Source organism: Daphnia magna, linkage group LG6 (genome assembly GCF_020631705.1).
Source record: "Daphnia magna isolate NIES linkage group LG6, ASM2063170v1.1, whole genome shotgun sequence".
Lineage (NCBI taxonomy): Eukaryota > Metazoa > Arthropoda > Branchiopoda > Diplostraca > Daphniidae > Daphnia > Daphnia magna.
The window spans coordinates 6,342,749-6,369,520 of record NC_059187.1 but is presented as its reverse complement, the minus strand read 5'-3'; the positions used below and the strand labels follow the sequence as shown (position 1 = coordinate 6,369,520).

The 26,772-nt window shown below is 45.2% G+C and overlaps 2 protein-coding genes across 5 annotated transcripts; one reads left to right on the top strand and one right to left on the bottom strand.

The window, feature by feature from the left end:
• Positions 1–34: 34 nt before the first annotated feature.
• On the top strand, positions 35–24,948 carry LOC116925096 (serine-rich adhesin for platelets). 4 transcript variants are annotated; one of them, XM_045175469.1, is made up of 13 exons: positions 57–407; positions 7,830–8,204; positions 10,834–11,173; positions 12,166–12,796; positions 13,119–16,283; positions 16,505–17,238; positions 18,144–18,317; positions 18,366–19,903; positions 20,194–21,065; positions 21,479–22,129; positions 22,655–22,933; positions 23,037–23,116; positions 23,201–24,948. In XM_045175469.1, exons 2-13 carry the CDS (start codon positions 8,170–8,172, stop codon positions 23,270–23,272), a joined length of 8,571 nt encoding a protein of 2,856 aa, XP_045031404.1. In that variant the 5' UTR covers positions 57–407; positions 7,830–8,169; the 3' UTR covers positions 23,273–24,948. The 4 variants fall into 4 exon arrangements, with proteins under 4 accessions (XP_045031402.1, XP_045031404.1, XP_045031405.1 ...); XM_045175467.1 differs by having other exon boundaries at positions 35–407; positions 18,144–19,903; XM_045175468.1 differs by lacking the exon at positions 57–407 and adding an exon at positions 4,659–6,455 and having other exon boundaries at positions 18,144–19,903.
• Positions 24,949–25,029: 81 nt separating this feature from the next.
• LOC116925097 (mRNA turnover protein 4 homolog) lies at positions 25,030–26,772 on the bottom strand. Its single transcript, XM_032931718.2, has 6 exons — positions 26,592–26,772; positions 26,368–26,530; positions 26,161–26,310; positions 25,953–26,104; positions 25,793–25,869; positions 25,030–25,394 (listed from the first exon to the last, which is right to left on the bottom strand). The coding sequence occupies exons 1-6, from the start codon at positions 26,617–26,619 to the stop codon at positions 25,242–25,244; spliced, it is 723 nt and encodes a 240-aa protein (XP_032787609.1). The 5' UTR covers positions 26,620–26,772; the 3' UTR covers positions 25,030–25,241.

Below are 26,772 nucleotides of genomic sequence, written 5' to 3'. Positions count from 1 at the left end.
GGTGCCTGGCGCCGATGGATAACGTTGCCAGTTGCAACTGATAGTCCTGTGCCGGCGGACGTGTGACTTGGTTAGCTCACTAAAAAGAAAAAAAAGGGAAGAAAATTACATTCTATCCGGAATAATTGTCGAGATAACGTCGTCCCTTCGTTCGTGTCTGTGTGTGCAGTGCTTTGTGCGTTTTAGTTGTGCACAATGCACGACTAGCAGCTGAAAAATACCTTATTTATTTTGGTAGTCGTTTTTCTTTTTGCTGACAAGAATTGACTTTTTTTTTTTCGTGTGTATCACGTCACGACAAAAGTGGACAAAGTGGTGGATTTCAGTGCTCACTAGCCAACGAAAAAATCGTATTGGATTCTCTTCGCTTCGGCTGTGGACACCATTTGACATCAGCTCGCAAACAGGTGAGACCCATTCTCGATGGCCTGCGGCCGTTTCAGATCTTAAACTTTTCCGAGTTAAAAACTGAAAAATATTGGCGAAAATAGGTAAAAACACAGTTGTTAGGTGTCGATCCCTTTTCTCTCAACGCTCAAAACGGTGCAAGTTGTGCATTTTTCAAAAGAATAAAACGCGTTTATCCCAAAAAATAATAATAAAACAATATTGGAGATATAAAAATATAGTCGAATATAGAGGGAGGAGGGCAAGGATAAGAGGTGGGTCGGCTGGTGGAATGAATTTGAGGCACGCCACAGATGGCGCCCAAGAGCCGATTGTGGATGAGGTCGGTCGAAAGAAGAAGGTTTTTTTTTTCTTCTTCTTTTCTTTGCTTTATATTTCCTTCCACCCCCCCCCCCACATTTTTTAAAACAATTTTTATAGTGTAGACCTGTACGTATTATATGCACATGTACTACTATGGAATAAAACAAATGTTTGTCGCATCCCCTCCATATCTGTGTGTATGTGCATCTGTGCGTGCGCTTTTGCGAGACTGGGTGCTATTCACATAGAAGCTTGGGATATTTAAAAAAAAACCAAAAAAACCAAAAAAAAAACCATTGAAGTTAAAATCCGCGGTTTGGAAAGTTGCTCTTGGACTTGAAGAGAACAACTTTCGCTTCTCTCAGCCGCCCGGGTGCGGCATCGTCCCCCCCCCAACCCCCCACTCTCCGCCCCCCACTCTCCGCCCCCCACCACTATTCCTCCCTCACCACCGAAAGCTCCATCGCCTCCTCCCGCGTGCGTGTTCACGGCCATTGCCAAATTGGTTCCCGATGTCTGACCGCAACCCGAAAATAAAGAAAAAAAAAGTAATAATAATTCCATTTTTATGGAGGAGTGGGGGGTATGAACGAAGGTTTCTTCTTCTTTTAGCGCTAGTGCATGTATTTTTATTTTAAAATAGATGCTGCATTGTGGTTCTTTTTTCTTTTAACCAGCGGTTGTATCGCCATCTTTTTTTTTTCCCTTTTCAATCGTTGATTGAGCACGCGATTAGGAATTGTGATTGAAGTTGAATATAGTAACACGGCTAGACTAGATGAAACCAATGCTGATCTGAGGCTTTTAAAGGCGATTGGTTTCTGTTTTTTTATACCGGCTACGAAGGTTGTCGGTTGCGGTTGGTGAGATGGCCGCTGGCTCGGTCGGACCTGTTGGTCACTGGAGCTGCTGTTCTTTCATTTTCCCTTGTTTACTTGTATTCATTCTGTTATTATTATTATTATTATTATTATTTCTATTTCACTTTCCTTGGTCTGGATTTTGTTGCGACTTGTCTCTTGTCTACGTTTTTGACTGTGCGCCTTGGCTGTGCAAGGGTCGGCCGTCACACGGTTCTCATCAGCACCGCCCTAACGATCCATCGACTGTTATTTCACTCTTTGGCAACACCTGCGTCTATTAGCGTCTGCTGCGTGGCAGTGACAGCGTTGAAGTCACCAGGCTCTAGCTGGGAATTGTATACGATAGGTTCGAATTGGCCGATGGGATCCTCTTCTCGAGCGGAGCCATTTGGGCCTTGCGGGTTCTCGCTTGACCACCGTCCGCTCGAAATGCTACTCGACAACAACAACAACAACATGGAAAAGTTGGTGAATTGCTTTTCGTGTGCAAGTTGGGATGGTGGTGTCAGTCAGAACAGGAGTGGGTGGAGGAGAATGAAAGAAGAAGAAGAAGAAGAAGAAGAAGAAGAAGAAGAAGGAAAAAACAAAAAAAGGAAAAAAGGAGGGAGGCGAAGAGGCAAAGGGAACGAATGAGCGGGCGAGTTTGGTGTGGCGCTAGCGGCGCGAACTGGCCTTGGCGGAGGCCGGCTGCGTTCAAGCAAAGCCGGAGAAGCAAAGAGAAAGAGATAAAGGGGAGAGAGAGAGAGACGGAGACAGAGAGGGAGAAAAGAGAGGGAGAAAAGAGCATTCTCTGGTTGAGCTCTCCTTCTTCTCTCGCCATTCTTCACGCAGCTCTGAAGAGTAAAACAAGGAATAATAGTCATCATCATCATCGTGATAATAAAAGAAAAAGAAAAAGGAAAAAAAAAAGTAAAAAAAAAAGACAAGAAAGGCGCCGTGGGAGCCGAAGCCGTTTCGCTTGCCACAGGATAAAAATGGAAGCGACTCGAAAATGAAAAAAAAAAAAAAAATCCATGCCGACAGATGGCACTAGGCAAATGGAAACGACCAATAGGCTAATCAGCCTTGGTGACAAAATGTTAGAAAAGTTATGTTTGTTTTTCTTTTGCTTTTCGTTTCGTCGTCTGGAAACGAGAAACCAACTGATATTCAGATCGAGAAACGTAAAAAAGCGAAAATACAAAAACACAGAAAAGAAACGACAGCGAAAAAAGCGATAGGAGGCGTCGTCCGTTGATGACAGCGATGGGTTTCTTATCCCTCCGGCAGGCGCAGTTTAAAACGATAAAGGGTTACTTGTTTCATTTTGGAAGCTCCACCGCAACGATACGCGTCGTCATCAACTCAGCTGCAATAGAATGTTCACTTTACAGTTTGATGCTTTCCACTACATAATAATAATAATAATAAAAAAAAACGCCAGTCGAACCGCTTTGCTGCAAGTGTAGGCGAGCGTGAACCTTGTTTTGATTGGCTAAACGTTTTTTTTTTTTTTTTTTTTTTGAGGGTGGTTGCGGATGACGAAACAAAAAATTGGGATTCATTATTATTATTTTTTAAACCACTTGAACTGGCTCGTCTTCGTCGGTTGTTTGGAGCTGTTGGCCAGGTGATGGAAGAATCCTGCACTGGCTTGCCACCGCCTTCACCTCACGATTTTTCTTTCACCTGACGCAACTGCTCATTCGGCGTGATTTAACCTCTCGAGAGAGATGACTTGGTCACGGTGACAAAGCCAATCGTTTGGGGCATAGTTGACGTCACTGAAACAAAAGGGCGTCGATGGTGAGTAGTCGATCGTCCAGTCATCCGCAGGCGTGTTGTAATGACCACAGAGTGTCATGATCAAAGTCCATTGGCCGCTAAGGAAACACAAACTGTTTCTAAACAACATCGACCAGCGCACCTATCGATTCCAATTGGGTTACACAGCGTGTTATTACTTTGATGGATTCTTACCATTTCGTACGTGTTTATCTCTCTCATTTTGCCCTCCCCCCCCTTTTTTTTTAAATTAAAAAAAAAAAGAAAAAGGGCCGGCGGAAATTTTGTCTTGAGCTGTACGTGTTTCCGACTCATTTAGCCAAGTTACGCCCACAACCGTCTCAAGTCACGGCTATTTTCTTTTTTTTTCTCTTGTTTTTTTTTTTTCTTTGGTGAACAAGTCGGTGGGTGCAACGATTAACACGATTTTCCATATCATTTACTCGTTCGACTATACACACAATATGTTGATAAATTTTCAGTGCAGGGGCTGAGATAACAACAACAACAACAACAAAAACTAACGTTGTTTTATTTATGTTTTTTCAAATGTACTAGCCTTCCGGCGAAGGAATTTCGTTGGGAGAGGGGGGGGGGGGTTGGCTCCACCTCTCTTTGGAACATAACAAAACCACAAACGGAAGTGATCATTTTAGCATTTTCGTTTTTTTTTTTTATTTTTTTACGATAAAAACAAAAAAAAAAATTTTATGACGTTTCCAATAAGGTTTTCTTTTCCTCCATATTTTTTTGTCTTTTTTTGGGGTTCCCAGTTTGCAGAAACCGATAAATTTTAATTCTTTTGGCATTTTGGGTGGTCAATTAAGTTTTACAGGTAGTTGGGTGGTAACGACTGTGCGCTTCTTTCTTCTCTTTTTATGTGCTGTTTCGGAACGACGTAACTGCTCTTTTCTGTTTCTTTCGTTTATTTTATTTTATTTATTTTACAAGTTGCATTAATGGATTCTAATGAGATCGATAAAAAGCAGTAGGAAAGTGAGCAAACGAATCGACCGGATTCAATCAGACTGTAGCTGAAACTGCACCTGCCCCAGCCCCAGCCCCAGCCCCCGACCGCATATTTCACCTGGGTTCCCCTATTTCGTTATAATGAGATTCACCGTGATGGTAAATAGTACGGGTTACTGTCGTTCGTAGCGGTGTCCACCATCCGTGCGTGTGACGTCATGCCGAATTATAGGTTACAAGCACAACCGGTTTCTTTTCGTACACTTAATTTTTTTTTTTTTTTTTTTAATCTTATTTTCTCGTTTTCAAAATCGGCGAGGGAAAAACTCGAAATAATGAACTTTTGTAAATGGTTTGCCTCGAAAGCTGGCGGGTGTGATGAAACCTGCTCTCGTAGAGGAACGAATCGATGCGCTGATGGTGTTGATGGAAATACGGAATAATCAGCTGTCTGTAAGACAATCGGTGCGTTGGCAGTGGTCCCGCTCTGTTGCCACTTGATTGGATTCTATCAGCTGTGCGAATGATCGAAACGTGCCACTTTCATCAACTTTGAATGCGGATGCGAATCATCGTCAAAGTTCATTTGCACGTCTCTTTTCAAACTATTGCTAATGGGCGATTCGCTGCGAGGTGCATATCGGGAGGCCGTAAAACAAGTAGAGGATCGATGCGTCGAGCGATCATTTGGTTACCATGGTGATGTATAAAAAAGGCAAATGATAAGAGAGCCATTGGGAACGTTGACGAACACATTTTCCTCGAGTTTTCTTATTTCTTGAAACGACCAAAGTGCTGCCGTTCATCTTGTCGATCGTTTCGAGTCGTCTCACGTCCCGGCCGAGAACAATTTCATCTATTTTGCAGCGAGAAAAAAAAAAAAAAAAAAAAACGAGAGCGGAATGTCGTCGTCATTGGTTGGCGTAAGACGAGATGAGATGATAGACGAGCGTCGATTGGCCACAAAAAAAAAATGTAATAATAATTACGACGTTGACGAATTTGATATCATCCCAGTTGTATCTCAGATGATTTGCCCCAGTTTCTTGGGTTCCAGTTGTCCCGCGGAATTTTTCATTCATCCTCTCTTGAGTCTTGATTGATTTTATCTAATAATTTTATAATTTTCGTTTATCGTTTATCGTTTTCTGTTTTTTTTTTTATCTGTATTTTTTGTATTTATTGTGTTTTATTTTTTTTAAATGGGGGGGTATCGGTCTTATAGATCGATTCAGTTTTCTTGGCCGATAATTTCGTGATAATCAAACGACCACCAATGAAAACCACGCAAGTCGTGAGAAATCCGACCGCATTGCATCGGAAATGCTTCGTCTCGTCGTTCCCGCCCGTCCGGCACAATCTCTCGTTTCCGTACGGTGGTGGCGTCGTCGTCGTCGTCTCGGAACCGAAAAACCCCAAAAAAAGACAAAAGAACAAAAAAACCAAAAAAAACAAGAAAAAGAGAACCACAAATTCTTCGATACTTTTGCTTGCGCTCCGCATTCGACAACATTTCAGATCTATGTGGCAACGTTGCGCCGTGTTACTGCCCACTTTTACACCACCCGTTCTAGTTCTAACGTCACCTCCCACCGCCTCTTCCATGTTGTAAAAAGTCGTGTCTGTGTGTGCGTTGTCTCCAGGCAAGCGCGAGAGACTCTGTGTAGGGACAGGAAGAAGGAGAGAGAGAGAGAGAGAGAGAGAGAGAGAACGAAAGAGAGAGAGAAAGAAAGAAAGAAAGAGAAAAAGAAACAGAAAGAAGATAGATAAATAGATAGACAGATATATATATGTATGTATATATATATATATAGTCAAGACTAGGGAGGGAAGGCTGGAAAGGAGGTAAGAAAGAGAGGTGGAAGGAAAAGTGAGAGAAAGAAGGAAGATAGATAGAAAATGGAGGACGCGAGTTGCACAGGCGAGCCAGCCTTTGCGTTAGAGCAGCAGTGGCTATGTTGGGTCCCTTCGATACGACGTGGATCTTCGGCAGCTTGAATGTTTTTGCTCGTCTCCAACAATATCACGACGACGTCGTCTGTGACCGACTAAAAAGTGCCTCTATTGTGTCGTTCATCTTTAAAAACATTGTCTTTTGCCACTCTCTGCCTCTGTGTGACCCTGTCTAATCGCCATTTTCCAAAGACGGTAAGGGACTACACTTAGTTGTTCCAACAAAATTGCCTTGTGTACGTCGGTTTTGTGAGTATGTGTGTGTGTGTGTGTGTGTGTGTCTGTCTCTGCCTGTGTGTATGTGTGGATCGAGAAGGGCACCGCCATAAGTCCTAGCGTCGTCGACAGTGCGAAATTCTTTGCATCCTAAATGAGAGAAAGAAGACTCGACTCGTTTCAAACACCGACACATCTATTCATTCTTGCTTTTGCTTAGGCAAAGCCCGAGATCGAAACAGTTCGCAATCGTTCAAATTCTTACAAATGTAGTATACGTATACATTAGCATTAACATGTGTGTTGTGACGTCGGGTCTCCACATTCTTTCATACAAAATGAAAGGTTGGAGGGGGGGGGGGGTTGATAGATAAGTCCGATAATAATAACAATAATAACACAGTTTCATTGTGGCGCCACCGCTGCACGTTCTGGAAAAAACTGCAAGTGAATTTGTTTGGTTCCAAATGATGTTGCCCACAAACCAATGCGAAAATTCTCGCATTGTGAATCCGATTTTTAAGGAATGAAATGTTGTCAGGCTTTTGTTCTTGTCATTGCATAATTACGCCCGGGTTCGGCTAAACAGGAAGAACCTTTGTCACCCACTATTTCTTCGTTACAGAAAAAAAAGAGAAGAGAATAGCTCTCAGCTGAAACCAATTACTATTTCTTTACACGTACGTATTCATATAGATTAATTCCTTTGGTTTTTCTTGTAATCCAGCTCGAGATAGGGTGGTAGCAAGGCAAACAAGGGAAAGTGGTCAAAGTCGGCCATGAAAAAGGGGAAAACGCCATGTGGCTGTGACTAGAAACCAAAAATGGTCAAAAATGCAGTTTTCGTTATTCTTCCTGTGCTGAGCGACGCGAATTTATTTATTTGTACGTACACGCATATTTTTTTTTTTTTTTTCATCCGGCTGACGAGCCGATCCACCTCGGGATGGCATTACAGCGTCTCTCGTGATGTGACACAAGGTGTTGATCTTCCAAACATTGCTCCAGTGTTGTTGTTTTGTTTGGTTTTTTTTCGTCTGTTTTTGATCGTTTCCCACAGGCTAGCGAAACATCTGTGCCTTTTTTTCGTTCGTGAAAAGATGGCCGACTGTGCCACTCGAAAAAAAGTAAAAAATAAAAAATGCTAGAGGCTCTTTGCCGAATGGAACCTGCAACTCGCACCCAGCCTAGAAAACGACTGTGCCTTTATGCCTCCTAATTATGACGATTTTTCTTTCTTGTTTGCTGTCGGCGATGTTTTGTCTTTTGGTCCTCTTAACTTGTCGGTACAGACGCGATCAAAAAATTCATGGAATTTTTTTTTTTTTTTTTGTTTTCTTTTTGGATTTCCAGGAGAATGTTGCCGTTGTTGTTGCCGTCCAGCAGCAGCTACCGACCGGTATGACGACTTGATCGTGTTTTAAAACACAGTTCTTCAAGTGTGTTTGTGGGTGTGTGTGCGCTTTTCTGGCGAAACGAAACAACAGCAACACGTTTGACGACATACGGCCCAGCGCAAAAGAAGAAGAAGAAGAAACAAAAATTTTGAAAAAAAAAAAGCCTCCGGTGCGAACAACTAGACATCGCAAAAGCCGCGTGTGTCTCTGAGTGTGTGTGTGTGTGCGTGCGTTTCATCTCACTTTTTTTTTTTTTACCTCTTCAAAGTCGTCGCTGTGATGTGCAGTGCTTGGTTATGCTGACGGATACCGCATTCCTGGATGATGCACAGTAAGTTTTCATTCATTTTTGTTTTCCATTGAGTTTTGTGTGTGTGTGTGTGTGTGTTTCGTTGATAACATAAGTGGGTTTCGATTTGTTTGCGATGAAACAGTTATTGTCCTTGAGATTTGAGCAGGTGTCCAGCCGCAGCTTCCGTCGACCTACTTGGCTCGACCTCTAGCGACGCATATTATTATTATTACTGTATGCATGAAGGAGAGAAATTGATGAGCTAATAATTTTGAAAAAAAAAAACAAAAAAAAACAAACAAACAAAACAAAACAAAGATGCACGCAGTTTCGTCGGTAGATGATGTAAACTGCTCAGCCAGTCGTTTGTCTTTTGTCGTTTCAAAGTCAGGAGAGGAAGAGAGAAGGAGGCAAGGGAGGGGGTGGATCAAAAGCAACGTTAGCGGCTGTCACGTGACTCACGAACTTGGCTTCATTACTGCGCGCCTCATCCGACTCTTTTCTTTTTTTTTTTTCGGTGATTGTTCAGGCGGCCATTTTCTTGGATAGCATTCTTAATGCCGAGATCACGAGTCAAAACCGTCTGATTGTATTTTCAACCTTTTTTCTTTTTATGATTTCTTTTCTCCTTTTTATTTTACCTTTCGTAATGCATTTTTCCATTTGAAAAAAAAAAATTTAGTGAAATGCGGCGGCCATTTTGAAGCAAAATAAAAAAAAATAAATAAAAAAAAGGGAAAAAAAAAGAAGCGAAAGATGAAGACGAGGTAGAATGACGAAACAAGAAACAGGTGGCATATGATTTTGGATGTTGGATGCACGTTGTCTGGATGGACGTTGCTAGAGGATTGTGACGTCAGCAGTGGAATGGCGGCGGCGAAAAGGGCTACCGTTAAAACCGATTCTCGCAAGTTTCCTTGCCAGCTCTTCTTGCGTTCATTATTTTTGTCTAAAAATACCGAAGCCAAGGAGATCGACTTGGCAACGGTGAAAAACAAAACAGAATGAAACCCCCGCTGAGGCCACCATCATGCCCGGTTTTCGATTTCCCATATCTCGATATCCTTAAAATTGGATTCCATGAAAAATAATAACAAAACAAAACAAAAAGAAACCATGCTGGATGATGTACTGGTTGATTTCATGCGGGTCCTGGTCTTTTTCGTTTGTCACAACCAGCTTGGCACTTACCTTCCCCTACAAGCTACAACTGAGAAAAGGCCCACCTGGCAACCGAGCAAAACGTCATCTGGCCGACTGCAAAGACGAAGCAGCAAAAAAAAAACAACAACAACAAAATATAGAAAAAAAAGGCATGAATTCAGGATTTCCGAAATGTCGGCTCCAACCTTTTCGGTTCACATCCGCCGACCGCACGCACACATGGCTCTCACCAATTCTCACGTACGGGAGGTTGGGAAGGGGAAGGAGAAGGGGAACAACAACATTTAAGAAAAAGGGGGAAAAATATATTTTTAGAATGCTTTCAGCTCTCGGTTAAATATCTTTTTTTTTAATAGATTGAAACAACAGTTTCTTGATTTTTAGTTTTTTAACGACCCATTGTGAAGGGCAGGCCACGCTGTTTTTGCTTCTGTGTGTACGCCTTATCACACACACACACACACAAAAAAAAGGGGATTCAAAAGCGAAAGACAAAAAGAAATAAAGAAAGGCAAATGTGGTGGTCTTGTTGTGTGTAGATATTTGGGATCTTTTTGATTTGATGTAGTATATGATTGAATCGTTCTTGGGTTACTGGCAAGCAGGGTAGTAGTAATCTGAAACGATGTTGTATCTCTATGTTTGTCTCGACCAATCAGCCCTTGTTGATATCCTGTATGTGTGTGTATATGTCTATGTCTGTCTATATGTATGTGTGTGTACGTAGCAGAGAGCTGCCATATCAGATACGTACACACACACACATAGAGAGAGAGAGAGAAGGAGCGAGAGAGACAAGATGAAAACGTTCTCTGCCTCCTTCTTTTTGATCGATCCGAGTAGGTGGACAAAGTCGAGTCCTATCCATTCATTTTGCATGCCGAGAGACGACGACGACTTTGTGTGTGAAACACGGCCGCATTTATTCCAGATGAAGCGAAAGACGAAACGGTCGGCCATATTTGATCACCTTTTATTGGTTGGTCACCGCAGCAGCTCCCGTTTCCCGCCATGGCTACGAAAATTTATTTCGACCAAGGCATCCAGTGTCCCCTCTTTCTTTTTTTTCTTTCTTTTCTCTTCTTTTTCTGTTTTCATCATCGCCGTCTTCTTCTTTTTCGTGTCTTCTTCATTTTCTTTTTCGTCTCTTTCGTATCTTCTTCTTTCGGATCTTTGCTGGTTGTTACCGGACCATGGATATGCGTGCGTACATTGGTGGTACCATGCCGGACGATCTAGTTTATTGATCTGAAAGAGACCCAGCGAGGGACCACACCCACGAGATTTGTCACTTTGGTCGATTTGCTTATTTTCTTTTTTCTTTTTCCTTTTTTCTTTTTTAAAATTGTCATTTCCGGTGATTTGTCCTAATACCGAGAGAATGTTGTCGTTTAGTACGGTACCGTAGTTCTTTTAAAAATCATCAAATTGAATGTAAAAATAAATCTAGACTTGATTGTTTGAACTAAAATTGGTGTTGTCGTTGTCGTCGTTTGTGTCACAGGAGTTTGGGTGCAATTCCATGCGAGTCACTATCGTCCGAGCCGTGCTGGGCCAACATGAATACGCTCAGCAGCGGCGGCGGAGGTGGTGGCGGCAGCGGTGGTAGCAGCAATAGCAACAGCCCAGGTCTCGGCAGCAACAACAACAATCATACGACGTCGTCGGCCTCACCGACGACGACGACGACGACCGGCAACAGCAACAGCAGCGGCGGTGGCGCTGGCGGCAGCAACGGCCTCACCGGCACCTCGGCGGCCGCCATCAAAAAGCGACGCAAATCCGACACGAAGCCGCTGTCGCAAATCAACAAGTGTCTCAACGAAAAAAGACGTCGCGAACAGGTAAACGCGAAAACAAACCAACCGAACCCCCAAAAATTATCGTTGCATCAATAAGAAATCAATGAAATGACCCCGAGAAGCAGAACAAGAGCAAACAAAACCAAAAAAATAATAAAAAAAAAAACAAACAAAAAAACCCCCAAAAAAGGCGAAGCGAAACAGCAAGAAAACGAAATTAATATTTCGAGAGTAAAATGTAAGGGCAGGAGGGGGTGCATCAACCGTCTATTGAAGGCCACTTTCTCCGTCTTTGGCTGGCCTTTTTTTTTTTTTTTTTTTTCCTTTAATTTTTGTTTTCTTTCAATAATAGAGGCGTCCCACGTGCCCCACCCCCGTGTCCTTTTTAAATCACAACCATCTGGTTGCTACGCATCGTCAAATATGGCATTTCCGACGATGTAAGCCACTCAAATCCCTCGTTCTCGTTCTCGCTCTCTCACAGCGACCCCGCGTACTTGGTATTGATTCACGTATTGATTTTTTTTAAATTCTGCCTCTCTCTCCCGGTCGGCCCAACGGCGTCTTCGTAACGCACGTGACTTAATTGACGAGAAAGAAATGAAAGTTTGTTGTTTTTCTGTGTTCGTTTTTGTAATGGGGAAACTCGTGTCATCCAGTCAATCTCCGACACTGTGTGTATTTCATCAAAACACATTTTGGTTTTCTTTTTTCTTTTTTCTTTTTTCTTTTTTCTTCTCCTTCTTCTATACTTTTGACTGATGACGTGTCAACTTTGTCGCTAAACTTGGGGATTAGCTCAGAAACAAGGGAGGAAAACAAAATAAATATGGGTTTGCACGGATTAAGTCGAGCGTGTCGTGAGAGGATAGGGGAGCCACTTTATCCGTCACCGATGAATATATCACTAGATCAAGCAGCTGTTGTTTATAATTCTCGTTTTTTTAAATTTTTTTCATTACGTTTCATCAATTTGATTGATTTCTTATTTCTTATTTCTTATTTAAAAAAAAAATAACAAAATAAAAATGTAGGAAAACGTCTACATTGAAGAGTTGGCTGAATTGATTTCGGTGAGCATTGCCGACGTGAACTCGCTGTCTGTGAAACCGGACAAGTGCGCCATTTTACAAGAGACGGTCAATCAGATCCGAAAGATCCGTGAACAGGAAGAAGACGGACGAAGTTCGAGTAGCAGTAGTAGCAGCAGCAGCAGCACCAGTTCGAATGGTAGTAGCACCAACAGTTCTGGCACGAGTTCAGCCAATAGCGGAACAGGAGGAGCCGTAGGAGCTGTAGGAGCAGGAGGAGCAGGAGGAGCCGTAGGAGCCGTAGGAGCCGTAGGAGGAGGTGGACAGGGCAACAACACGACGTCGCCCGGCGGAGTGACTGATGGCGGCGTCGGGCCGCTGCTCCAACAGGGCGACGTTTCATCATCGAAACCGGCCCTGCTAGACACGCAACTTTTGGGTACGTTCCTGCTCGAAGCCCTTGACGGCTTCCTGTTTGTCGTCAACACGGAAGGGAAAACGGAGTATGTCTCTGAAAATGTCGCCCATTTTCTACACTACCAACCGCAAGATCTCGTCGGCAAATCCATCTACAATTTTATCCACCACGGAGATCACGCCCGTTTTTCGTCGTCGCTCTTACCCACGGCCATCGGTAAATTTCATTTCATTTCGCTCGACATTCGTTTACCGTCTAATACTTGAGCATTCGCACTGGGGCCAACTTGTCCACGCATGTCCACCTCCTTTGATGGTTCATAACTAAACTGTGCACTAGCACGCAAACAATAATCCAGTTGGCCTTTCTTTTTTGGTATCTTTTAATTTAATTGAAACCGTTATATGGATTTAGCCAATCAATCGAAAATCTAAAGCCAAAACCTGATTATTCATTATTGATTTGTTTGTTTTTTTTTTTTTTCCCCTTATTTATTTTGTCCACCTTGCTATGACTTGAATGACCATGAAAACGATAGCGTGGCCGAGTGAAATGGCACCAACGTCTCAGAACAGGATAGGTCGCTGTTTCAATTGCCGATTACTGATCCAGCCGCTTGGCGAGCAAGACGAAACGATGGAGGAGAAGCAGCAGCGAGTCGAACACTATGAGAACATGCAAATATCTGCCGTTCTCCAGCCGTATCCAGCGGACGGTGGCCAGCAGCAGCAGCAGCCAACAAAGAAAATCAGCGGGGCAGCGGCAGCTGCGGCCGCAGCCGCAGCCGCCGTCGGCTTGGAGACGTCCGATTTGGAACTGGCGCTGACGTCTGTGGCTAGCGGCTCGCTCGCAGGTGATCCGCAGCACTGCCTCGTGTGCGTAGCCAGGCGCATTCCGTCGACGGAGAAAATGGCTGCCGCCAACCCGACGGTTGGAGGTCCAATCGTGGAACAGTTCACCACCAAATTGGACCCGAGTGGCAAGATAGTAGCCGTCGATGTGACGGGCGTTTCTTCGCCCTACAGTTCCTACTTGAGCAAAGAGGCGCTCGTCTCGTGTACGATCCAGGAGCTCTGCTACCCCGACGATTTGCCCGTTTTCCAGGCGCATCTACAGGAAACGCTGCATTCCGGCTGCGGCATCAGCTCCAGATATCGGCTCAGATTGACCGGCGCCTCCACCCCGATGGGTCACCGTGGTGGCGCCGGCGGAGGCAGCGGAGGCTTTCTCGTCGTTCAAACCAAGTCGAAACGTTTCATTCACGGTGACACGCACGAGACGGACTTTATCATGGCCACGCATTCCATCATCGTCGATGACGACGGTGAAGATGTCGACACTGGCAACAGCAGCAGCAGCAACACCAACACCAACACCAGCCGAATGATGTTGTTGGCGGCCGCGAGCGACACGCTCAACGACCATCACCGTCTATCGGAATCGACGGGCAGTATCATCAGTCAGCCGCAGCAACAGCAGCAACAGCAGCAGCAGCAGCAGCAGCAGCAGCAGAGCAACCCGGTGCTCACCAGCGTCGTCCGCCACGATGTGATATCAGCCACCAGTTTCGGCAACAGCGGCTGCAGTGGTGGCGCCACGACGGCAACCACTTCCTCCACCTCCTCCTCCTCCTACTCCAGTACCTTCGCCGGACTCAGTCTGGGAACGAGCGGCGATCTTCTCAATGACTTTGTCGTGCCCGACTTGTTCATGGCTTCACCGCCCTGGGATTTCAATAACAGCGAGTCGAGCCTGGACGACGGCGGCAGCGGCGTCGCGCTGGCCGCCGCCTCGGCTGCCGCTTCGGCCGCTGTTGCCGCCGCTGCTCAAATCACCAACAGTCACCACTTGCAGGCCGTCACGGCCACGTCCAGCCTGCAGCTCTCGGTTCCGTCGCCTCTCTCCCTCATCCCGTCGGGCGGTCCTCTCTTGGCCGGCCACCTACCCCATCATTCTGTTGGCGGAATGATCAACTGGGGCAGCCCTCCGCCGTCGGCCGGTGCCGGGGGAGTAGGACAACGAGCCGGCTCGACACCGTGCGGACAAATGGCGACCGTCATGGGCTCGTCGAGGCCCAGCTCGAGACAAAGCGCCTCGTCGACACCGCGACCGCCCAGCGTGTCTTCAGCCTTCAGTCCGGCTCCCAATTCCGTCCTGGGCGTCGTTCATCCGTCACCCGTGCTCAGTCCAGTCGGCGCCACCAGCATCCATTCAGCCGCAATGTCTTGCACCAGCGGTTTGGTCACTGGCTCCACGTCGTCGTCATCGGCTGGCCAGCAACAACCCAGTCCGGCCAGTATGACGACACCCTTTAGCAACAATTTCCCGTTCAGTCCACTCCAAGATCCCATTCCTCAGCATCCGGCAACGGCTCCGCAGACCCATAATCCGGCCACCCCTTTCCTGGACGAAGTCCGTGACACCAAGGACGGAATCATCTCGTCCGGCCCTGGTGGTAGTGTTAGCCACGGTCACAACTACCTGTCTGGTGGATCTCACCACCAGCAGCAGCATCATCATCATCATCAACAACAACAACAGCAACAACAACAGCAACAACACGCGACCGACAAACAAATGAGCGCTCTCAGTAGTTTATTGAACTGTAACGACGCTGCCACATCATCGTCGTCGTCTTCGTCGTCCTCTTCGTCTTCTTCATCTTCTTCCTCGTTGGCCGAATCTGGCCGGTTACGCATTTTGCTCATGCAAAGACCGGGCAACGCTCCGCCACCCTCAGCCCATCAGCAGCCAGGTCATTCTAGCAGTGGTAGTAGTAGTAGTAGTAGTAGTACAAGTACAAGTACAAGTACAAGTACAAGTACAAGTACAAATACAAATACAAATACTAATAGTAGCAACAACAATAACAACAACAACAACAACGCTAGCGGCAACAACAACAGCAGTAGTGTCAACGGGAGCCATCTGTTGGCGGCTTTGGGCGACGCTGAGGCCGTCAAACGCGAAAAAGATGAAAATAGCGGTGCGCCCTCTTGTGGCTCGTTGAGCGTCACCAAAGGCAGTCACGGCAACCGCATTCTCAAAGGGTTGCTGAACCAGGACGATGGCGATGAAGCTGATCAAGCGGACGATACGAGCAATCATCGCTTCTTGTTGACGGCCAGAGGCAACCTTTCTGGAGACGGAGTCAAGACCAGTAGTAGCGCGGGCAACAACAACAACAACACCACCAACACCAACAACAATAACACCAACAACAACAACAACATGCTGCACAAATTGTTGAATGTGCGGAGCGACGACGATGCCGAGCAGCGGATGGGTCTGCGCAAGCCCAACGAATTGCTCAAGAAACTTCTCAAGGACCCCGAAGAGGATCACCAACAGGCAAGTGGAAACGGCAGCAGCAGTGCCTGTGGCGGCACCGGAAGCGGTGGCACGGCCAACCAGCTCCAACAATTTCACCACCAACGTCAACAGCAGCAGCAGCAACAACAGCAACACCAGCAACACCAGCAACACCAGCAACACCAACAAAGTCAGCAGCAACAGCAACAGAATCAACATCATCATTCAGATCAGGTGTCGTTCCAGGAAGAGCAATTACTGAAATCGTTTGGTTTCCCATCACCGACAGCCTCGTCAGGTTCGTCTACGGCAGCAACGGTTGCAACGGGATCTTTGGCCAACATGTTGGCTACCAGTCAAATGACTCATCTCAGATCTCCTCAACCGCCAGGTAAGTGTGACTCTGGGAAAATGAACAAGTTCTTAAAAAAACAGAAAACAAAACAAAAAAAAAAAAAAAAAAAAAAAAGAGAGAGAAGGAGAAGGGGGGATTGGAGCTCTTTGATTTGATAATAACGGAATAACTTGATCTTATATTTTTTATTTATTTATTATTTTTTCATTTTTTGTCTTATGATTTGTTGTTTTTACAAAAAACAACAACAAAAAAAGGCATGTCGAGCCATTGCGACGGATTGTTGGAGTTTGGCGGAGTTGTTTGTAGCAGTACGACCGCCAGTGGCATGGTGTTTGGTGGCAATGCTGCCGTTGGTGGAGCTAGTGGGATGCGGGGCACGAAAAGGCACAGCGAAGAAGCTCGTGACGAGGTGAAAGCCAGCAAAGAGCCCATGCTGAGCGCCGACCACCTGATGATGTCCGCAGGCGGAGGCGGGGTCTTGCACCAGCTGTTGGGTCCTCCGCCACTGTCGACGGCGTCGACGTCATCCTCTTCTTCCGCATCTTCCTCGTCTGCCTGCTCTTCTTCGGCTGCGTTGTCTTCGTCGTTGGCGCCATCGAATGCGCACAGTGTTGCAGCCACGACTCTTGCGATAGCCGCGTTGCAACATCAACCTCTTTCGTCGCCATCGACAGCAGCTGCCGTCGCGGCCGCCACGTCGGCCGTGGCTGCGGCCGCAGCTACGGCCAACGCGATGGCTTCTCAATTGCAAGCAGCGCCTAGTGCCCAGTCAGCCGCCGCTGCCGTTGCTGCTGCCGCCGCCGCCGCCGCCGCCGCCGCCGCTGCTGCTGCTGCCAATCTGCCGGCCAGCAGTAAATTGTGCGAAAAAAATAAGATGTTGGCTTCGTTATTGGCCAAGACGCCCGTGATGCCGTCGCCGTCGTCGACCAATATTGCCTCGCCCAAACCGTCAGCGTTGCCTCAGGAGAAATTGCCTAAGGATTTGAAGGTGAGTCAATGGCGTCGCCAGTTTTTTTTTGTTTTTTTTTTAGGAGGTTTTGGGGGTTTTTTGTGTTTTTTTTTTCCTGTGTTTTTTTTCCTTTTTTTCTTTCGTGCAACCGCTTTCGGCGGTCTTTTTTCCCCTCTCTGCTTTCCACTTCTTTTCCTTCCTTCCCCCACTTTTAACATTTCGCTCTCCCGTTCGCCACCACCACTACCACCACTACTACCAACGCCGCCATTCACGCTGAAATATATATATATAAATAAAAAAAAAAAAAAAAAAAAAAGAAAAGGAAAAAGAAAAAGGAAGAAAAAGAAAAAGAAAAAAGAAAAAAGAAAAACCGTTAATGTGACGACCTGGTTCTGGAATGTCCCTCCCTGTTCATTTCCTCCCATCCACCACCCACTAACCATCCGCCCAATACCGAGCCAACGGACTTTGCCGTTTCTTTTTCGACATTCGTCGTCTAGTACTTGACGTGTCTTGGCCGTTCGCGGTGTAACGTTCTCTCTCGCTCACTCTGTCTTTGGTGCTTGTACTGCGAACTTCACGTACACCTACAAAATGGTGGCCTCTTTTCTATCTCGATTTGCCATTCGTTGGCGTCCAATCTAAAAATCCCCTTTGCAGAACACACGGAGAGGAAAGCCAACGAGAATTGGAAGTGATTTGACGTTGAACGACACGTTGAATTCGAGCCCTTTTTATTTGGATTGAATTGTGCGTGTTACGGTCAAGGCGCACATAACGGGGTCTGCATTTCTGTCTTCTGTCCTTTTCGTTTTGATTCAATGCTTATGCTAATCCAAAATCCAAAATCCAAAATCCAAAATCCAAAATCCAAAATCTAACATGAAAAATCTAAAATCTAAAATCTAAAAAATCAAATAAAATGTATTGAAATGTTGTAGGAGAAAATCCTTCAGACGCCGCCAGTCAGTGGAACGTCGGCTCCGGGCGCCCATTGGGCTGGAGGCTCGGTGCAAACCCAGCCCCCGACGACTATGCAATTGCCCCCGCATCCGGCGATCCAACAACCTCAGCAACAGCAACAACACGTTTTAAACCAGCAACAACAGCAGCAGCAACAGCAGCAGCAGCAGCAGCAACAGCAACAGCAACAGCAACAGCAACAGCAGCAACAGCAACGACATCCGGCCATGCAACAATCACAGCAGCATCAGTTACACCCTCGATCTCAGCATCTTCCACAACAACATCAGCATTTGAACCTCGGTCAGAAGCAACAGCAGCAACCAACTCCTCAAACCGGTGGATTCTTGAATTCTCTCCTGAACCGGCCCATAGATTCCGCCTCGGGTCCCAATATTATCGGAGAGTCTCAACAACAGGCCAATCAGCAGCAGCAGCAGCAGCAACAACAACAACAACAACTATATTTAGCTGCTCAACAGCCTCCGCCTGTCCAACTTCAGCATCGACCCAATCAGACGGTACAGAAATTGTCGCTCAACAACCAACAACAGCTTTCGGCGGCTATGAACTCGTCTGGTGGTTTCAACATTTCTCTTCATCCTCAACAACACCAGCAGCAGCAGCAGCAGCATCATCACCACCTTCAACAGCAGCAGCAGCAACAACAACAACACCATCAGCAGCAGCAGCAGCAGCAGCAGCAACAACAACAACAACAACAACAACAACAACAACAGCATCATCAACTGCAGCATCAACTCTCTGGTTCTATGCTGGCCGATCGTGGCCTTTTGCAAGCTGGCGGAGGACCGGGCCAACGATCCGGCATGTCGATCCAGCCGCAACAGCAGACGTCGCATGCCAATTCCATGATGGCAGCCGCCAGTTTGGAAAGCAGCGATGGCAGCTACAGCGTTCACGCCGACTTTATGACTCCGCTGGACGTCCAAATGGCTTCTGTGGCCGGCTGGGGTGACACGCCTTCCATGGATCCGGAGCTTTCCGACATCATTGAGCAGGTCATCGACATGGATGAGCGCTACGAGAGCGATTCGATGATTTTCGGCGAATTGACATCGGTCACGCCACCGCCAGTCGCCATCCAGCCCGTCCTGTCCGTTCAGTCGTCGCAAGCGATCGCTTCGGTGGCTCAAGCGACTGCCATTGTCGGCCCACTAGGCCCGCACCTTCAAATGGACATGTCGAAAGAGAAACTGGCCATCACGGCCATTCAAAAGTCGCTCATGTCCTACGAGAAGATTCCCACCGTAGCTCAAAGTCCTCCGGCCTACAATCTGCCCGGCTACGCACAACAGGGTCAAGGAGCACCGACGAGAATGTCCACTCCAACTTACGGCATGAATTCAGCACCGGCCAGTTCATTGCCCATGGCGAATCAACAACTGCAAACCAACTTGACGATGCCGGGAGCTAGAAAACAGAAATTACCCGTTCAGCAAAGACGACTGGCTAATAGACAACAGCAACAGCAGCAGCAGCAACAGCAGCAGCAGCAACAGCAGCAGCAACAGCAACAGCAACAGCAGCAGCAGCAGTCATCGTCGCAAGAACAACAACAACAACAACAACAACCAGCTCCTCAGCAGCAGCTACTAGGCGTCTTGCTGAATGAATCGTCTGTACAACACACCCAAGGGGCACAGCTCTCACCCGGAGCCTTGCAAATTATGGATGACCTACTTAACGCGATCCCACCCAACATGACGATATCCAGGTAATCAAAACGTTGTGCTACCGTGTATGGCTTCCGCCAAACCACCTGCCCACCTGATCATCCCACCGCTATCCGACACGCTGGACAAATATCCACTTTGCAGTTCCACCCTCTTTTATTTATTTATTTATTTATTTATTTATTTATTTATTTATTTATTTATCTATTTATCTATTTATTTATCTGTTTATCTGTTTATTTCATGTTTGGATGTCATATTTTGCACATTGCTGTGTGGCTTTCTAGTAGCAAATTGAATCAAATGTGGTTTTGTTTTTGGCCTCGGATAGGTCGGATTCGCAAGTCTCGCCCAACTATGGTTCGGTGATGTTGAGCAGTCCGCTCGGTAGTGGGCCACTGTCATCGCAAATCTCGCCCGGTCAGCGCCCAATGCAGCCACCTTTTTCGCCCCACGGTCCGATGAGTGCGGCCAATGGTGGCAACTACAATCAAAACCCTCAGGCACAAATGGCCAATAACAGCAGCAGCAACAACTATGCGCCTGGAGGGCCTTCGTCTCGCTTGTCGCCATTTAGTTCAGCTCAAGTCTCACCCCGTATAGGGGCCCCTTCTCAAGGCTTTCAACAGCAACAACAGCAACAACAGCAACAACAACAGCATGGAGCCCAATTATCTCCACAGCCAGGAGTCGGAGCCAGATCCAGTCCCGGCATCAGCTTGCAAGGTCAACCCAGTCCCGGTGTGGCGGTCGGCCCGTGGAACAACAACGTGCCCAATCGGCCTAATCTTCAGCCTCAGAGACAGCAACAGCAACAGCAACAGCAACAGCCTCAGCAGCAGCAAAAACAACAACAACAACAACAACAGCAGCAACCGCCTCAACCTCAACCTCAACAGCAACATTTGCTGGGCTACGGTCAAGGCATTCGCAGCGGCTACGCTCCTCGACCTGCCATCAGATCGTTGGCCAATTCAGGTCCGCCCAATTGTGTTGGTCCACCAGGTCCTAGTAGTGGCAACAGCAACAGACAGAGCTACAATAACAATGGCATATCAGACAATCCAGCCGGTCCAAATCCTTCGAACGGCATATTTGTGCGTCAACAGCAACAACAACAACAGCAGCAGCAGCAGCAGCAGCAGCAGCAGCAGCAGTTGAGATTGCAGCGAACTGTGAGCGCACCTAGTGGGGTTATTCCAGGTGAGTGAGAGTTTGTGTAGAAAGAGCAGAGCATAATTGCATGACTTGGATAGGCATGTGGAGGAAAAAGTAGAAAATCCCAGTTCGTTTTTTTGTTTTATTTCTTTCTCTTTAACCTTTTTATGTAGACTTATTTTGTTATTGCAAGTGGCCATCTGCTGTTTGTTCCCGTGATTCCTCTCTTGTTTGTTTTTTTCCTCATTTTTTTTTTTTGTGTATTTCTGTTTGAATTGTTTTCACTCGTCCATTTTGTTAATGTTGTTGTTGAAATCCACCTGAGCAAATGTTGTGACCCCCTGCCCCTGGACCACCCTCATATTTTTTTTCAATATTTTTTTATTTTATCTGATTTTATTTTTCTTTCGTTTCTGTTTGTCCGGTGCATCAATATGTCTCTTCTAATTGTGTTTTAGCCTTGTCTATTGGCGGTGGATTGAGTCACAATGCGAGCAGCTGCGTTACCAACGCGTCGGTGGGCTCCTTCCGACAGCATTGCAGGGAGGATGTGTCCACCACCTCCCTCCATCCAAGCGCTCCGTCTGCCCTCATCCACCACCATCCGCCCCAACCTAACCAACCACCACCACCACCTCCTCCTCCTCCTCCTGCTCCTCCTGCTCCTCCTGCTCCTCCTGCTCCTCCTTCCAATTCTTCTTCATCTTCACCCTATCCTTCTTCCCAACAGTCACCTCATCCCTCCTCTCCCGGCTACCATTTAGGAATGGGCAACGCAGGTCAGTTGTACCAGCACCAGGGCGTTGGTGGTGGTGGGAATGGCGGCAGTGGCGGTAGTGGCAGCCGCGGTAGCGCTTCGTCGGCCGCTGCGGCTTCCGTCTACAGTGCCAAAGTATTGGCTTTCCAGCAAGGCTCGAATAGATTAGCACCTCCGACGTCACTGGGCCATCCGTCCGGCAGTCAGTCGAGTCGGCCGTCATCCGCCGATGATGCAGTCGAGTCTTTCTTCCATTTCGATTCTATTTCTTCCCACCAAACCTGTCAACATTCACATCACCTGCCCTTCCCTCCGCAAGGCCCTTTGCATCCTTCTGAGCTGCAGCTGGCCGGTAAGCATCATCTTATCAACCCCAGTGTCCAATGTGTTTTTTTTTTTTTTTTTTTTTTTTTTGTTTTTTGTTTTAAAACCCCGCCCTCTCTGGTTGGTCCCAAAAAATAGCCTTTCCATCCGTCATCCTTTCCGTACTTTTCCGTTGTTTTTTCTGTTTTTTTGTTTTTTCCTTTTTTTTTTTGTTTTTTTTCTTCCCGTCATGTCGTCTCTTCCGTTCTACGTCAACCCTTTTCCCTGTTTGTGTTCTGTATTGTCCTATTTTACCCAGCATCTTGTTCGTAGTTTGTGTCATCGTCGTCGTCGTACTTGTCTTAGACAATTAGTCCACCACATCCGCACATAACGTGCATCCCATCTGTTCAGGGCTTGCGTTGTCCGTCATCAGATTTTTAAAACTGAGAATTTAACTAACCTTTGAATTGAAATTAGAGCGCATCAATCATTCAGTACGCCATGTACGCCAGGTTATGATCATTCTAATCGTTTTAATGATTTGGTCTTCTTCTTCCTCTCAATTGCGTAGGTGCTGGTGGTGGCCCGGTTCAAGTTGTTGGGCGAAACGATGGCGGCAACAGTGGCGGAGGACCCGCAATGGCATCGGAATACGTTCGCAAAGAACTGAAGGCAGTGGTTGGAGCACGAACAATCCAAAGAGGTTTGTCTGGCCCGATTGGAAACTTAAATCAAAATCTCGGGTCGGGTCCGATGAACCACAGCTCACCACCCATGATGGTGCCTGGTGGTAAGCCACTCAATCAAGCAGATCTTGAAGCCCTCGGTCTTAGTTACGAATTGCCGCAAGGTATTGTCGTTGTTTTCTTTTTTTTTTTTTTCTTTTTTCTTTCCGTCAGCTAGTTGTCGTATTTCATCATCTTCGTTGTATTCAATTGGTTGTTTTGTTCTAGGAAATGATGGATTACATGGAAGAATTTGGGATAGCCCCAACATGGGAGAGTCGCCCTCGCAGACGATGCCGTCTGTCAGAGTAATATTTTGATCAGTCAGTTTTGTGCCATTGACTAAAAACAAATGTTTTATCGGGTATTTCTTTTCTCGTCTGGTTGTTTAGAACACGATGGAAGAAGCTCCACGGCCAGCCGATCCTCAAATGTCTCTTCTCAAGCAGTTGCTCTCGGAGTGATTTGACAAGTTCGCTCGTGTGTTTCCTTGCCAACCTGGAAGCCAACGTGTCACTCTTGCCCAAAAAGTCCTCCCTCTTCCCTGTCTCCCCCGCAATCCACATTTCGTTCACGGACCGTGTGGCCTTAATTATTCAAATATGGAGTCCTCCGTCTCGGTGTTTCGCCCCTCAGGGTATGGGATTCGTATTACCAAGCAACAGCGAAATGTTGACACAAGAAAAGGATATCTTGTGCTTTGCTCTGGTATGGCAAACGAGTTGGAGAAAGACAAGGAAATGAGAAGACGGTACACGTGATATAGCCGATTTATTTAGATTTTGCGAACCATAACCTTATCCGTCCGCAGATTTTACGAAAGAAAAATTAAAATTTCCAACCATGGGTCGAAACAAATGGGTGCCTAGCTCTTGGCTTTTATAAATTCATTTCTTGTCTTCTGGGACTAGAAATAGCGTAGTTTCAACTCAAATTCTTTTTTTTGTCGCCCCAGCCAAATTTCTTCTTTGGGTCGTCAGCCGTTGTTCTGTTATTATTATTTACGTATATATATATATATTTTTTTTTTATTATTATTTTTTTTTCCGTTGTGCTCTTCGTTTCGAGAACAATACTCTTCTTATCACTAGGCGAAGCTGTTTGTAGTACAATCGCCACCCGATAGCGACTTGAAAACCGAATGTCTGGGTTGGTTGCAATAGCCTATGCCGAAATCTTTCGTTTGGGCTCCTTCCAATTTTCCTTCTTTCCCTTTTCCATTTCTTTCGACTAGCCACAAGTGGGTTTTATCGACTCTTTCCTTGTCCCATGTTAATTTCTCGGTCCTAAAACAAACAAAGAAACAAAAAAACAAAAAAACAAAACAAAAAACGAAAAAAAAAAAGAAAATAATAATAAAGGAAAGAGGGAGAAGTTGAGCTGAATGGTTGTGAAAAAAAGAAGTTGAGGGTGAGATAGTAATTACCAGCAGAGAAAGAAAAGAAAGAGCAACAACAACATCAACCCTAACATCATGAGTCACACAGCAACGAGTGAAAGCAAGAGTATCCAGAAAAGTATCAGCTAAAGCATCAACGGCGACAGTGGCAACAAGAGCAGTTGCTATTTTCTGCATCTGCGTCGCTGCTTGTGAACACTGCGAGGGTTGAGCATTATGCCAGGTCTTTTCCTTTCTTTCTGTGTTACATTATTTGTTTCCTGAGGTCCCTACAAGCCCTTTTTTCTCTTTATTTGAGGGATTGTCACCTTTTTCATACCAAAGTTTATACATTATAATGTCGTTGTTGCAACCCCACATAACTATCATAAGAAGAGTTTGTCACGTAATTTTACTCTGTAATTTTTCTCGCGTGATCTTGTATTTGTAGCTATAGCCGCTAAGATGGTGAGGAACTATGGGACTGGTTTAGCACTGCTTTTTCATTTGTATATTTGTTTACTTTGGTGGAGGAGGGAACGTGATAAAACGAGGAAATGAAAATGTTTGTGAGAAATCTGGGTCGGCCGCGCCCGGATAATGGCTCCCTCAATTGGAGACACCTACGACTCACTGCAAATTCTGTAATTTGTGTCCCTCAACTGTTTACCTGTTTTCTTAATCCTTCGAATCGAGTATCGAATTGTAAATATTTATATGTTTCAATTATTTGTGAAAATACGATTGCCCGTTATTCAACAATGCCCAATTTTTACATAAACACACAACACACATTTATATGAATTAATATCGTTAGCTTCGTTTCTTAACAGTGACAAGTGGTTGAAATGAAACGTGTAATTTTGTTTTGTACATTTCATTCGCTTGAAATGTAGAGCGTCTTGTTCTTCATTTTTTTTTTTTTTGTAAAACAAGATGATGTACATAAGGATGACCATAGGTAAACATTAGTCACTTGTATAACGACTATGTCCCTCGTTGATACACCAATACAGTTTATCATTCAGAAAAAAAAAAAAAAAATACGGGAAACCTTACTCCATATCTTCGTTTTCCGACTCCGTTTCATTTGCATCGTCTTGTGCCACCAACAAGCCTCCATGTCCAATTTCTTCGAACGTTCCATCTTTTTGCCAAACAGCTTCAACGGTCACCTTGAATTCAGCCATATGTATGCACAGCAATTTCTGAAGGTTTGTAGAAGAAGGAAAAATAAAGTTAATAAATAATGAACATCAAATGAAAGAACAGCTTTTCATTACATCAGCCAGATTCATTAACTAGGACTTGATTAGTGAATTTCAGTTAGCGATAATGGATAAAAGATAATGGGCTTCAAGAAACTATCCCGCATTGAATATGAAAGCGCACGTGAGGCTTATTAAACAAAACACTTTGCATATTCCACACTTTTATGAACATGGCACTTAATTTAATTATCTACTTAATTCATACCTTTCTGTACTAGAATAATAAAGCAAGACTGTTAAAAATAAAATGGATCTGAACCAAATAAGCATTAAGGTACATTTAAATGACCTTTATTTATAATATTGAAAATTAAAGGGAAAACAGTGATCATTACCAAAAGCCTGGCTTCTTCTGGAGTCAGGACATTTCCCTCTTTGCAGACTGTGTGTTCCTTCAATAATGTGACAACACCTGAAATTAACATAGGCCCAGGTTTTGGGTAAAAATTTGTAAAACGTTGACACATGAGACCTTTAACTGAACAAGATTATTACCTCTTTGAAGGGATGTTGGTAGACCAAGCTGTCTAAGGTAGGGTTCCATGTTGAATGGAAATTGCTCTAAAGGACCAGGTTGAAGAATGACAGTTTCAGTAGCATTGTTACCAGACCTTGCATAGTCAGATTCAATATGCTTTTCAAAATATCTGGAAAAACAATAACACTTAATAAAGCAATTAAAAAAAAGTAACAGTGTGATTACTTGGTAACTTCTTCTTTAGTTTTATCAGTGAAGACAATGCCACACTGTCCCTTAAGCCTTTTGGAGATTTCATGAAGATTTTCTCTGCATTCTGATTCCTTTGAACGTCCCAAGGCAATGGCTATCACTCTGTTTTTCCCCAAAAAAAACCTGAAACCAAGCCAGTTATAACCTAAATGTCAAAAGTGAACAAAAAGCTGTACTAACCTGCTGTCTTTCCATTCATTTCGAATAGATTTAAGTTTGTTACTCCTCATATTTTGAACTGAAAAAAGGTACAAGTGTGAATATTTCTCAACACATGATCTAATGTCTTCCACTAACTGCTGCTTTCCACCGAGCCCTTTTTTCTTCGTTTGAGTCAATGATACTGAAAAGAAAAAACGGGCATGTTTGAAAAAGTATGCTAAAAATGGTTGACAAAAGCTTACTCTTTTGAAATCGCTTCGTTTTTGGCATTTTAAGGCTGTGTAGACTAACTTTCAGAATGAAAAATAGACCGCTTCGATATGGAACCACGGAGGAAAAAACCACGTGTTTCCTTCACTCTGCACTTGTACGACACACAGACACAGGCACACAGCTATCATAGTTTGGATGGTCAGTCGTCTG